This window comes from Tyto alba, unplaced genomic scaffold (genome assembly GCF_018691265.1).
Source record: "Tyto alba isolate M040663 unplaced genomic scaffold, T.alba_DEE_v4.0 Super-Scaffold_20, whole genome shotgun sequence".
Classification (NCBI taxonomy): Eukaryota; Metazoa; Chordata; class Aves; order Strigiformes; family Tytonidae; genus Tyto; species Tyto alba.
Window position 1 is genome coordinate 4,927,742 of NW_024881283.1, and position 13,552 is coordinate 4,941,293.

General features: G+C 40.6%; 1 protein-coding gene across 8 annotated transcripts in view; it reads left to right on the plus strand.

The window, feature by feature from the left end:
* PUM1 (pumilio RNA binding family member 1) overlaps nucleotides 1-13,552 on the plus strand; it is a 77,636-nt gene that overhangs the window by 24,981 nt on the left and 39,103 nt on the right. For 6 of the 8 annotated variants that reach the window (XM_042793501.1, XM_042793504.1, XM_042793505.1 and 3 more), the window contains exons 4-7: nucleotides 5,632-5,740; nucleotides 8,384-8,562; nucleotides 10,601-10,767; nucleotides 11,608-11,878. In XM_042793501.1, the coding sequence (XP_042649435.1) occupies nucleotides 5,632-5,740; nucleotides 8,384-8,562; nucleotides 10,601-10,767; nucleotides 11,608-11,878 (726 nt within the window). The remainder of the gene's footprint in view (nucleotides 1-5,631; nucleotides 5,741-8,383; nucleotides 8,563-10,600; nucleotides 10,768-11,607; nucleotides 11,879-13,552) is intronic. The other 2 variants (XM_042793503.1, XM_042793508.1) reach the window with 1 other exon arrangement.

A 13,552-nucleotide genomic window follows, 5' to 3' on the forward strand; every position in this document is an offset into this window, starting at 1 on the left:
TGGGGCAAAAGATTAAACTGCAGGGACAGAATTGTAATTGTGCAGTAAGGGGGTGTGTGCATGAGATCGTGAGCATTAGAATTTTTTCTAATCCTTGTCTGTGATTCACTGCAAAACTGTAAGAAGGTGTCTGGGTGCAGTTCTTCAGGATGTTGTTGGTAAGTGGATGTGCTTTCACGCTTAAGAAGGAGGTAGAGGATAGGTGAAAATAAAGGGCAAAATTAGTCTCAAGTTATGTTCCAGCCAGAGGAAATGGTCTTCTACCTTTTGTGACCCAGTTTTTATGGTCAGGAAAACTGAAATATTTATTTAAATGAGCAACTGTATATTCCACTCTGTAACACATCTTGTTAACACGTATTATTCGTATGAAGTGTTCTTCTTTCTTATCTTTCAGCTAGGAATGTTCACCTGGTTTATGCAGCTATATACCAAGTGTATCTGAACCTGGTGCCTCATGTCTGTGGATGTCCCTTTCCACAACTTTAGCGTATGATTTTGTTATAAGTGAGATTTGAAAGTATTTCGTAAGACACATCAAGGCTGTGGTGGCAATACTGGTTTAAGGTATTCTTGTTTTTACAGCAGCCAGGGGCTGTTTGCGGGTGTGTTGCAAACTTCTCCCCTTACCTTCTTGAGCCTTCTCAGCAGCCAAATTGGCAGGCTGCTCTTTGAAAGGGCTCTGACCAATTTGCGAGATGGACCTGCAAAAGATTACTCTCTCTGAAGAGGAGCTTTGAGAGGGGCATGTGCTCTTGCACCCGGGACCTGGGCAGAAATATCTTTGCCTGGTATTGCTGCTGAAGACAAAGTATTGTTGAAGCATGGCCTTACTCCAGTGAATTCTGCTGGAGCTGCTGGCTTGGAAATGTGTTGTAAATTTTAAAGCAGTAGAAATGAAAAATCTCATTTTGTTTCCTCTGTTTGTATTGCATGAGAAAGTGAGTATGTCAAAGGATTTAAAACCAAGAAGGGAGATTGAACTTAGTTACCCCTAGCAGACTTCTTCAGGAGGAGTAACTACTGAGCCTTTATGGGTGTTTGCTTCAGACTTTAGGATTGCTTTAGAACTGTTGAGGTAATCTATTGCTGTGACTGTACTTGCCAGGCAGTCAGATGCAGATTTCCTCTTAGGTTTGCATTATACTTGATTTTTTTGCTTAAGTTCCATTTTGCCTTTTACCTTAAAGTAGAAATAAATTTCATAAGTTTAGAATTGACTATTGGTTTCTTGTGCATATCAGGAAAATTTACTAACATTTTGGAAACTCAGGAGCTTACGAAAGGAGTTTAATTTTCTTATAAACTACATGTTGCTTTTTATTTGAAAAGAAAATAGACTATTTTGCTCATTCTTTCCTGTCTCCTTTCCGCAAGCCCATGCCCCTCCTTATCCTTTATTGGAGGTGTAACTGCAGAACAGATTGTGTCCTTCTACACTGTAAGATACTGTCAAAGGAAATGGGAAGTGGTTAGTTGCAGCTAAATTTTTGTTTAATTGGTCCGTATCGCTTTCTTCTTCAAAATGCCTTGAAATGGAATGAGGAGGAGAGTAGTTATTTTTGCTGGGGTGGCAGCAGCAGGAGTGAAGAAGCTGCATTTTAAGAAATATGAGAATGACAAAAGCTTAAAAAAAAAATCGTAACACACCTGATGTATGTTTATGTTATAAATACTAGAGAGCACTGACTTGACTTTCACCTCCTTAACATCACTCCACAGTGCAGATGGAGGAACGGGTTAGTCTGTGTGTTTTGAAATCAGTTTGGTTGATGGGAGTTGCTTGTCCTTACAGTTGTCCTGAGTTATTTTTGGATTATATAAAAGGGGAGTGGTGCAAGTTTCCCTGCTTTTATCGTGCAGTCGAGAGAATGATGAGCAGTCCTACGTTGTGTTTACGATGCAATGATAAATCCTAAAGTCACCAAAACATTTCTTAAAAGTGAGTGACGTGCCGATATCTCATGGCGTTTCTTTTCCTGGTTGCAGGGAAGAAGCAGCTGGAGTAAACACTGTGTTTTCTACTTAGTGTTTGAGAGTTAAAAGAGCAAGTTGAGTCTTGTCCTCTCAGTAGGAAGAAGACAGTAAAAACCCAGAGGAAGCTTAGCACTTAGATGAAAATCTTTCTTTCTTTGAATTTTAACCTTTCTGAGAGGTTTGGGTGGAAGTGACTTGCTGCTGAAAAAGATTGAAACTAGAATGGGATACCTTGTACAGAAAATAGGCAATTAAATGATCTTGCTTGGACAGAGTGTGTGCAAGATACGGAGTTTGTAGCCATGGATGGTGTGCCAAATGTTGAAGGAGCTGGGGAAGACAAAATTTTGGTGTTTCTGTACTGAAAAGTTCTGATACTCCAGCCAGTGTTTTGAATGAATATTTGATTGTAGGGAAAGGAAGGAGAGATTTCTTGGACAAAAGGAATACATTCTTTCCAGTGAGGGCTTTGAGACACAGGAAGAGGTTGCCCAGAGTTGTAGATCATAGAATCACAGAATGGTTTGGGTTGGAAGGGATCTTCAAAGGTCATCTGGTCCAACCCCCCTGCACTGAGCAGGGCCATCTTCAACTAGATCAGGTTGCTCAGAGCCCCGTCCAGCCTGCCCTTGAATGTTTTCAGGGATGAGGCATCTACCACCTCTCAGGGCAACCTGTACCACTGTCTCACCACCCTCATCGTGTAAAAAATTTCTTCTGTGTATCTAGTCTGAATCTACCCTGTTTTAGTTTAAAACCATTACCTCTTGTCCTGTCACCACAGGCCCTACTAAAAGGTTTGTCCCCATCATTTTATAAGCCCATTGAAGTACTGGAAGACCTCAGTAAGGTCTCCCCAGAGCCTTCTCTTCTCCAGGCTGAACACCCCCAACTCTATCAGCTTTTCTTCATATGAGAGGTGTTCCATCCCTCTGATCATTTGTGTAGATGCCCCATCATTGGAAGTGTTCAAGGTCAGGTTGGACGGAGCTTTGAGCAACCTGAAAGATGCTGAAAAGATGTCCGTGCTCATCAGGGAGGGTGGATGAGATGATCTTTGAAGGTTCCTTCCAACCCCACCCATTCTGTGATTCTAGACTCTGCATCTGTAATGAATACTGAAAGCAGGGTGGGTACAAGTTCTGCACGTCCCTGACACTTCTTGTACAGCTGTTTCACCTGCCCTAGGGATTGGAGTCCGTATGTTCAGGTAGGGTTGAAGTGCACATACTCTGAAGGACTTTGGAGTACACTGCAGTGTGGTTGGGCATAGAAGGTGGATGAGCTCATCTCATCCTCAATTTGAAAACTAATCTGAAGATTTCTGCTTTTGAATTAGTAAGAGGAAGGCTACTGTGAGATGGGAGAGGACATTAGGGTGGGGAAGTTACACAAGTGTATATTTTCAGTAAAAGAAAAACTGCAGTTTAGTTGAGCAACGTTCATCTGTAAATAAGCTTTGTGTAGCACTGTGGCAGCAAGCAGCACACACAGAGGCTCACAGTTTCTTCAGCCTTGTAGGAGGATCTCAGCTAGTTCAGAAGTGGTGACCTCTGTGCTGGAGCTCCTGGTGTGTCTGGCACAAGAGGAGTGTGACTGGAACAGGTCATCCTAAAAGTTGATGTGTTATGTGTTATTTTGAGATGTTGATTCAGCCTCTGTAGGTGAGGATTGCTTTGTTTTACATTCCTGTGTGCTTGTATAGACAACATTCAGGTGTATGCATAAAAGTTTCAGTTCAGCTGGAAAATGCCCCCACACCAGCCCTGGATCTGAGCCTACAGTCAGCAGCAGCAGCGGGTTGAGTTGCTGGGAGCGTGTTTCTGCTGCTGTAAAACTTGCACGTCTGGGTACACATTGAGGTTTGACTGAGAGCCCCTGAAGGAGCAGTGCTTTTGCTCTGAGGTCTGCTCACACACCGTGTCACCCTCCATCTTGTGCCTGTACAAGTTTTTCTTCCCAAAGGGATTGCACTTATTTTCCCTTGTGGGCGACTGCTGTGTTTAAGTCATGGCTGATCTTATTCTCTACTGATCTTGGTGCAAAAGCAGGATTACTTATAGTCAACAGCATCTTTGAGTGTTAATTAACTAGCTGAATATAATTGCTCTCTTATCTGTGGTGGGGTTTTGGTTTTATTTTGTGTGTGTGTGTGGTTTTTTGTTTGGTGGGTTTTGTTTGTTTTTTTTTTTTTTTTTTTTTGTTTGTTTGGTTTTATTTTTTTGTTGTTTTGTTTTTTTTTTTTTTTTTTTTTTAGAGTTTGGAAGGAATTCTGCTGTTCTGGTGTGGGGTAGAATTGGTATTGCTTTCATTATAGTACCTGTCTTCTGTGTAATCTGTCCAGTTACCCACATCTGAACCTTGAGTTTAATCTCGTACATAGAGACCTGCTTCACGATATGTTCCTGAGTAAACAGATCTTCTTTAAGTTAAAAAAGTAAATGGTGAGCACAACTTCTCTGATTGTCTGTCTTAAACTATTGCACACTGCAAGCTAGGAGCTCTTAAATCATTTATGCTTGTTTCATCATCATCCAGCAGCCTATTTACTCTGTTATGCTGTAGTCTTAAATTTGCACGTCATCTGATGGAGTGTAGAGTTATCAGCACTTCTCATATATAGGAGACATCGATTAATCTGATGATTCTTGTTTGTTCTGTGGTAATTTCAAACAGATGCAAGTACTTGTTAATCTTCCAGTTCCTTTAGTTTTATTCCGACTTCAGCAGGCAAGGCTCATTTATTTTGTTAATTTGCTATGAATATACTGTTGTTTTCTGTCTGAATTGCATACATCTCATTCAGTCAGAAGATTTAATTTGAAGATTGTATGCTTGACATCTAAGTCACTTAAGCAGGGCTTGAAATTCCCTCTCGCCATATGTAGATGCTACACGGCAGGTGTTTCCTCGGTGAGGCTGGTATTTTGAAAATACATCTGCTAAATAGGGCACATTGTTCTTTCTGCCATCTTCTGAACTTCAGAACAATCTTCTTTGGATTCATTCAAGCCAAGGGTGACTGACTTCTCATTCTCAGTAAATGTATAACCTTTTTTTCTTTTCATCTGATAGGAACAATACATGGTGTGGCAGGTGCAGTGGCCCAGAACTGTTCACACTTATTACTGTTTACAAATAACCTTCATAGCATGGGGAGTCCTCAGCAGTCATTAAATAAGTGAGAAGCGAGAGCTCTTGGCACCTCTTGCTGTTCTGTCCCTGCCAGCATCAGAACCGCAGTATTTGAAGGCATGAATTTGTGCTGGAAATGCTGGGTAGTTTTAGAGGTATCCTCACAGCTCAGGTGGAAGTCATGATAATGTTCTGATCAGAACGGTTTTTTTCTGATAATATTTTTTTTGCAAGTAGCTCTCATGTCGAGAGGCTGGAGAATGTAAATTGTATGTGTGTGCTTACATGTGTGAGGTTCATAAAGCATTAAAGAATGTAAGAGGATTGCAGAGATTGAATCATTATCCCAGTTGCTGTATGGCTTTCACCCTAGGAGTATATAAATATTTTGATTATAAAGCATGTATCAGTTTGTGTTTAATGATTGATTCATGTTTAGAAGGGAGACGCTTATGGTTTATGTTTGCATTTTATACATTTTATACTTATTTTAATCATGCTTTTTTTTTTTAATTGCAGCAGCTGTTGCCGGGTAAAAAGTTTTGGGAATCTGATGATTCCAGCAAAGATGGACCAAAAGGGATATTTCTGGGAGATCAGTGGAGAGACAGTGCTTGGGGAACATCAGGTAGCTCGATTATTTACTTAATTTAGTTGGGGTTGAATACAGAAATGTGCAACTTGTCTACTCAAAATTGCTGGCCAGTCTGTATGACACAGCTTTTAAAAGATTTTTAAAAACATCTGTGTTACATAATAGAAAACTAATAGAAAACCCCACATTGCTTTGTGATAGAGTTAAAAGATATCTGTAGTCATAAAAAGATGGTCTAATGTGAACGTGTGTACCCTCATGTTTATATGATTAAAAACTTTAGATTGTCAGTAACGTTTCAATTTAAACTTTCTGATGTGTTTTCTGCCTTAGGATGAATTACCTGTAAGTTTTTGAACAAAGATATTAAAGAACAGGATTAGTTAAAAAAAACAACAAAACACCCCACGATTTTTTAAATACTAAACTTACCAACCAAAACCCAGCAACATTCAGTTTAAAAAAGAAAATTAAAAAAAAGTGATGTTTTGAATTAGTAGTATTAAAGTTTATCTGCAAAGAATTTTGTTCTTGGATGAGAGACTGTCCCATATTTTGAATTTAAGGGAAAAGTGTTCAGGTTGGTTTTAGTTAAATGGCAAAAAATCACATGCATGTGCTGAATTTGAAATGCTAACCTTTTACTTTTCTGTGCTCTTTATATGTAATGAATATGCTCCTTAAACACTGCTGAGTATCTCATGCAGTTTCCAAACAACAGCACAGAACTGCAGCTCCAGCGGAGATGTGATTTAGAGCAACTTCGCTGTTGTGTGTGGTTTTTGTCCTGCCAAAAATCAGTTTTTAGGGTGAAGGTATTGGGATAGTGATAAAGGTGTGGTTTTGTTATTTAAATTTGAAAATGGCTGTGAAAAGGGGATAAAGCTTCTCAAAATCTGGTTGGCTAAATCTTGCAGTCTGGCTGGGCTGGGCAGAAGTTGGGGAGCTGCAGCCTCCGGCTGTCTGACTTGCCTGTCTGCAGTGGATCTCCATAGCAGCGCCTGCATCCAGTCCTCAACAACAGTTTGTGCCTGGTTGTATTAAGAAAAATTGAAGTTGAGGGTGGATTAAAGGGCTGAGCCAGACTCCGAACAGCAGCAGTTGAGAAGAAGACTTTCTCCTTTGCTGCCTCTGTTGTTGGGCTGGTTACATCCACCAGACAGGCAGGGTAGACATCTGGGGGAGGTAACCTCCTACGCTGGCTGATCACACATCTCTGAGTCAGAGCCCTTCGTCTCATCTCTTCTTTTGTTTATTCTCAATTAATCTTGGGCACCTTACAGCCTTTATTCCTGAGCCATGGCCTGCACTGGTGTCTGAGTCAGGGAAGTCATAGTTTCCCCTTTTGCTCATCTAAGATGAAGAGAACAGCCATGGTCTGAGCAGTTGTTCAAGGTCACTGCCCCAGAACAAGAAGCACAACTTGGAGGTGGGGTGCGGAAGTGTCCTTGGCCAGGGGACTAGTTTGTTCCATGAACAGTGGAACTAATGAAGCCTGCTTTTCTATAAGATGCCCTTCACTCCGTTTTCCTTTCTGTGTCCACAGTATGCACTGCAGTCCTCCCATATGCCTTTGGTTCTTCATTACTCTACCTTGAAGTTGTAGTTTTAAAGCATTTAAAGCCAGTACTGCTAAAAGAAGCAGTCCCGTCTGATGCAGGCCATTCCTTTCTTCCCCTCCTGGTGGTACCAGTAGTTATGCAGCAGTGCAATGAAACCTGCTGGGGAACTGATCTGGGTTAAAACTAGCTTTTCTCTTTCCTTTGTTAGCTTTATCCCCAAAAGGCCTCCCCAGTCTGCCTCACTTCACCACCACATAGATTCTTGTGCTGGCCTGAGGGAGAGCAGGAGGGTGTAGCCAGGAGCAATGCTAGGGTGGAATTACTTCTCTTGACAGCTTATGCCTGCTTTATAAGGAAGCTACAGTATCAATATAAATGTGTCTTCCACCATCCTTAGTAACTACTGTATCTGCTGCCTATTATGTTTGACTCACTGACTATTGCCAGTCTGAGCAGCCAGGAGCAGAGAACTCCTTCCCTTCCCTTGTTGGGGTTGTAGGGTCACTTTCTCCTGCCCAGCCAGCAATTTTTGCAGAGCTTGTAAGACCTGGAGACATGTATCCTGAGTCTATTTTGGTTGGATCTCAAACCTTCGTGCAGCAGGGATGTTAAAGGGATGGGGCTGGAGACTGAGGAAGAAAAATTAAGTTTTCAAAAACTTTTTCTTGAGGAAGTAGCAGTTAAGAGAAACTCTGATCATGACATGAATGTGGCAGTTCATATGATCAAAAAACCAAATACAGGCTGGTGTAACAGTAGGATGATGTTTTAAATGACAGAGCAAGACTGTTTTTTTCACTGTATTAATGCAAGAGTTTTACTAAAAATAAAACTAGAACTTTGGGTTTTTTTTTTTTAATTGTAACCTTTACTTAGAGACTTAAACTTCTGAAATTTTACAATTTTAGACTTTAAATGTAGTTACCGCTTGTAGGTTTACAGGTTCTAGTAATTAAAAAATGAGAACCATCCTGCTTTTTCTAATGGACATCATTAGAGTCAAAAAGTTGGCACTTCTTAGTACAATTAAGACCCCAGAGAGTACGTGTTTAATGACTTTCCTCTTTTGAATAGCTGGATCTACTTATAAGAATTACACATGTTTTTGTTCCAGATCACTCTGTTTCCCAACCAATTATGGTTCAGAGAAGACCTGGTCAGGGGTTTCATGTGAATAGTGAAGTCAACTCAGTGCTTTCACCACGGTCAGAGAGTGGAGGACTTGGAGTTAGCATGGTGGAGTATGTGTTGAGCTCATCTCCTGGAGATTCCTGCCTAAGGAAAGGAGGATTTGTAAGTGTGCCTGATTCTGACATTTGAGTTCCCATTATGTTATTTTCTCCATTTGCTGCTTGGTTTGTTTGTTTGTTTGTTAATCCATTCCTAAAGGCAGATGTTTCTTCTTTCTTTTATTTGCTCTTAGTTTAGCTAGCTATCTTAAAAGTGGGTAGGCTAGCAGTTTAACTGTTGTTCTTGACTTAGGGGATGCAGTATGGGAGGTGGGTGTAAAGGATGTGAAGGTTGCTGACATTCTCTGGTTCTTCGGATAAGCGCACTGGCAGTAACACTCCATCTAAGCTTGCTGTTGGAAAAGTATGCAAATATACCTGTGGTTTTTGAATGAGTGTGTGGCTGCTTTGTTGCTGGCTAAGAACAAAAAGCTCCATATAATGATGCTAGAAAGGTAATGTAGCTACAAAAGCCACTCCAGCTGGGGAATGCTTTCAAGGGCATGTCGTTTTCTATGGAGAAATGGCATTAGTCCCTGTGCTTCGTGGAGTGGGGAAGGGAGCACAGCTGCTGCTGCCTCGAATCTAAGGATGCGGTGAGAGAGGCATCATCAAGCCCCAGCCCTGTAGTGGGGAAAAAGGGGCAGCATCTCAGCACTACCACATCGGCCAAGTGCTAGATTAGGAATTGCTGAAAAACATGAAAGCGATGTAGGCTTGTTACTGTTAGACTGCTGTGCTCATCTCTTCTGGGAGTTGATTTGTGGTTTCTTTCATCCATACTATTTATTTCTGTCCCTCATTAGTGGGCACCTGATAACCTTGTTGAACCCTGAGCCTAAGAAAGATGATTTTTGAAAAATGAACAATCAGTGGAAGGAGCCAATTTATCATCTGAATTGGGGGTTAGAGCGCTGTCTGCTCCACAGCATTGATAGTCAGGATGCCAGTGCTGAAAAGAAGGGTCTCACTGCTGAATATCGCACTGTGTTCTTGAGAATTTGGGCTCCAAATTTGTATTTACATTTGGCATTTCCAAGTCTGCTCTTTAATATTAAGGAAGCATGATTTTATTTTCTTTAAGAAGCATCAGAAGATGATTGCTTTTAAAATAATCTTTTTTTTCTAAAGATAGGGGGGAAAAAAATCCCCCCTCCAATTAGAATGGAAAAATGATTTAGTTGAGACAAGGTTCAAATGCCCTGTTATGTATGGAGTACTTTTCCCTCAAATGAAGTGGAAGACAGGGTTTGAATGTCTGTCACAGCACCAAAGCTGTCTCTGATAAATATGTTTATATGCCCCTTGCTGTTTTTTATCATAAATTATGTTGTTTTTCTTCTCTCTTTTGTTGTTCAAAACTCTGCCCCTGGCATAATCACCCTTTATTCTTTTCCCAAGTGAAATAAAATACAGACATTAAGGGTAGAAATGCTGCAGATGTAATACTACTCATAAAATGCTCAACAGAACAAAAATACTTTTTTAATATTTTTTTTTCTCCCTCCTCCCACCCCTGATGTACTTTAGGATTATATGAACTGATGATTGAGCTAGTGATTAACTTGAGAGCTCTTACTGAACCACACCTTGAAATTCACTGTGCAAATCACAATGATGCCCCTCAAACCCAAGGTGATCCTGTTCTGCTCAAATACACGCACTTGTCTTTGACACTGAGACAGTGACACTGGGAGAAGCGATAATTCCATTTATAAACCTTCAGTACATGCTGTTATATTTGAAAGTTCCTGAGTTAATTTTGAAGTGCCTAAGTCCCATCTGGAAAAAGGATTTGGATAAGTTTTCTTTAATATTATTTTGGGGTGGGATTTTTAGAGCCTATAGAAGCAGACCCTGAATTACTAAATGAAAGAAACTGAATATATAGATAAACCTCTCTTGGAAGAGTGAGAACTAATTCCCTTATTTCTTTGATTATGATTGACTATTTTGCCTTTTTACATGTTAATTTGTAAGAACTAATGTTTGCAAGTGGCTTACTTTACTGTGACATGTTTCTTTGATTTTTTACCATCTCGGAATAAAAGTAAAATTGATCTGAAAACTAAGCTTATTAAAATAATGTCTCTTTTGCCTAGGGGCCAAGGGATGCAGAGAATGATGAGAATGACAAAGGGGATAAGAAAAATAAGGGCACATTTGATGGCGATAAATTAGGAGATCTGAAGGAGGAGGGGGATGTGATGGATAAAACAAATGGTTTGCCTGTGCAGAATGGAATCGACGCAGATGTCAAAGACTTCAGGTACGTGTACCATCAGTTAATAATTAATCAGTGTCACACTTTTTTTTTTTTAAAGAATTTCCATGCTGTAGTGAAAAAGCCTTTGACTCATTGAACAGTGTTATAAGGATATTATAAATGTGCACTGGGAAGCACTGTGGGAAGGTGGAGGCTAACATCTGATAGCTCTAGTCTGTGCAGACTGAGTTCTGTATATTGTAATCTTGTTTTATTTTCACACCTGTTCTTAATTACTCTGTGTGGGATTCCTATGGAAATACCTACTGAAGATGTTGACTCTGCTTATGTGCTAATCTAAATTATAGTTGGAGTTTTGGACTTGTTCCTTGTAGCTCTCAAGAGATTAAAGCTTTCAGAATTTGCACCTATTGTTGTAATCAATGCATTTGTATGTCTTGCTAACTTACCTACTGGCTGGGCCTTGTGTTGACACGTAGGAAAACTGTAAGAGCAAATGTGCAGTGAGGCGCATACTGCTGGCCCTTGCACTGAGATGAACCGTTTCCCACTTGAGTCCCATGATTATGTTAGGTAATTAGGAGAGCATGGCAGCTACTTTTAGAAAGGTTTCAAGTGAGATACAGTGCCAGAGTGTCACATGGTTAATTACTACCAAATAGCTTTATGAAAAAATAACTTTGGCATTTTTGAAATCCTGTTCTGTTCTGACTCTCTCAATTGAGGAGAAAAAAGAAACTGAAGATTTTTACATTTGTACTGTAACAGGTCTTTGAGGAAGCAGTTCTGGTGAGTACTAGTGTCTGTTGCTGTTAATCAATGTTGTGTGACTTTGCATCCAATGGACGTGGTTAGTGACAAGTATCTTTTCTTTCTGTCTAGCCGTACACCTGGTAATTGCCAGAACTCTGCTAATGAAGTAGATCTTCTGGGTCCAAACCAGAATGGATCAGAGGGCTTAGCCCAGCTGGCAAGTACTAATGGTGCCAAGCCAGTGGAGGATTTTTCCAATATCGAGTCCCAGAGCGTCCCTCTGGATCCCATGGAGCACGTTGGCATGGAGCCTCTTCAGTTTGATTATTCTGGCACTCAAGTACCTGTGGACTCGGCCGCAGCCACCGTGGGGCTCTTCGATTACAATTCCCAACAGCAGGTAAAGTGTTGGGCATTGGTCCTACCCTACTGCTCCGTTTCCATCAGAATTGTATCAGGGTTAGCATGAGCTCAGGCTCTTGTCTTGGGGAGAGGGACAGAGGAAGACGGAACGGTTTCATCATCCCTGTGCCATCTGTAGAGTGCTGCAAGTGGCCTCCTAGGGACCTCGAGGCAGAAGATTTACTTAAGATGGCCATCTGAACAGCGTCTTAAGGACCTTTAATAAACAGCAGCTATCAAACAGCACGTTTCTGTGTATTAATCATTTTTACCTTGAGTAAGTTTGCATTGAAGAAGAGCTTTAAATTAGTAAAAACTGCTAAACAAAAGCCTCCCTCGCCCCACCCTCGAGCCCTTAAAGTGACTTAAAGGTCAAACAGCTGTTTGGCCTTGGTGTTGCAGCCCTGCTTTGGAATCTCTGCAGTGCCCAACTGGAGCAGACTAAAGTAATAATGAGTTTAAACTGGCTCGCTTGTACTTGAGCATGGTATAAAAACCTGAGGTCAGAGTCCAATACTACAAAACTTTATCTCAGCCCAGTGGGTTTGTTTGACCTTTTCTCCCACGCAAGCGGCCCAAGCTTCTCATCCTGGGCAAGTAACCCAAGTCCTTGCTTTGCTGTTGGCTTCTCTTGAATGCTGGGCCTAGATCCAATGATCGACTCATAATCTACTCCTGTTTCTGCTAGTTTGGGTAACGGTTGTAAACTTTTATTGCTTTCCTTCTGTAACTGTGATATCCCTCAAAAAAGAATAAAATCCTTTGTTGTAGCTGATCTGAAGAGCATATAACTTAGCCTTGGGTTTCCTGAAATATCTGATCTTTTTTAGCAAAATAGCCTTTTGGCATTCTGTATTGAGGGAAGACCGTGCCAAGTTTGTGCTAAAGGCCCACCTTCAGAGAGACATTGTAGTCTGAAAAGCAACGTAAATATCTGTGTTATAGCTTAATTGTCTGTTTTATTATATAGCACGTTTAGGAGGTTAATGATGGAAATTTTTTAATGATTAAACTAAATAGCTGCTGTGTAGTTCAAAAAGGGGAGGGAAGCTAGTTTCAAGTCTTTGTCTTACTCTCTGGTATAGGACCTTGAATGCAAGAATTAGTTTTAAACAAAAACTTGTGTATTTTTTTTAAAACCATATGTTAGAGCTAACTAGGTGAACTCCTTTTCAAAGAACCGTTAGTATGGGAAAATAACTGCAGGAATGTGAAGCCTGTAATTTGTGTTTTGTCTGTTAGTGTATTTTATTTAAATTAAGCCTCATTTACAAGTTCAAGCACTTTTTATTTGTTTCTTCCAGCCTTTAAAAATAGCATCTAAAATTTGGCACATCTTGCACCTAGCTAGAAATAAAAACTCTCGAAGTAAGGCTGACTTGGAAAGTGTGCTCTTTTCAGAAGGGATTGCAGTATGGCTTTCTGGCTCTGGATGGCCCTGTAGATAGGCTTGTTTTTTTCTTTTTTCTTTTTTCTTTGTATAAAGTGGATGGGTAATATCCACGTAGAGCTGATGTCATTTCCATGTAATCATGCTTAAAACCTTCTGCTGGGTTGCCTGTGAAGCTGAAATTCTCTCTCCTTTCTTTGAACTGTACGTTTTGGTGGGGAGCAGGAGGCCCTGGCGCTGTGAGCACAGCTGCCTGCCCACCCAGGCGCTCTGGCATGCTTA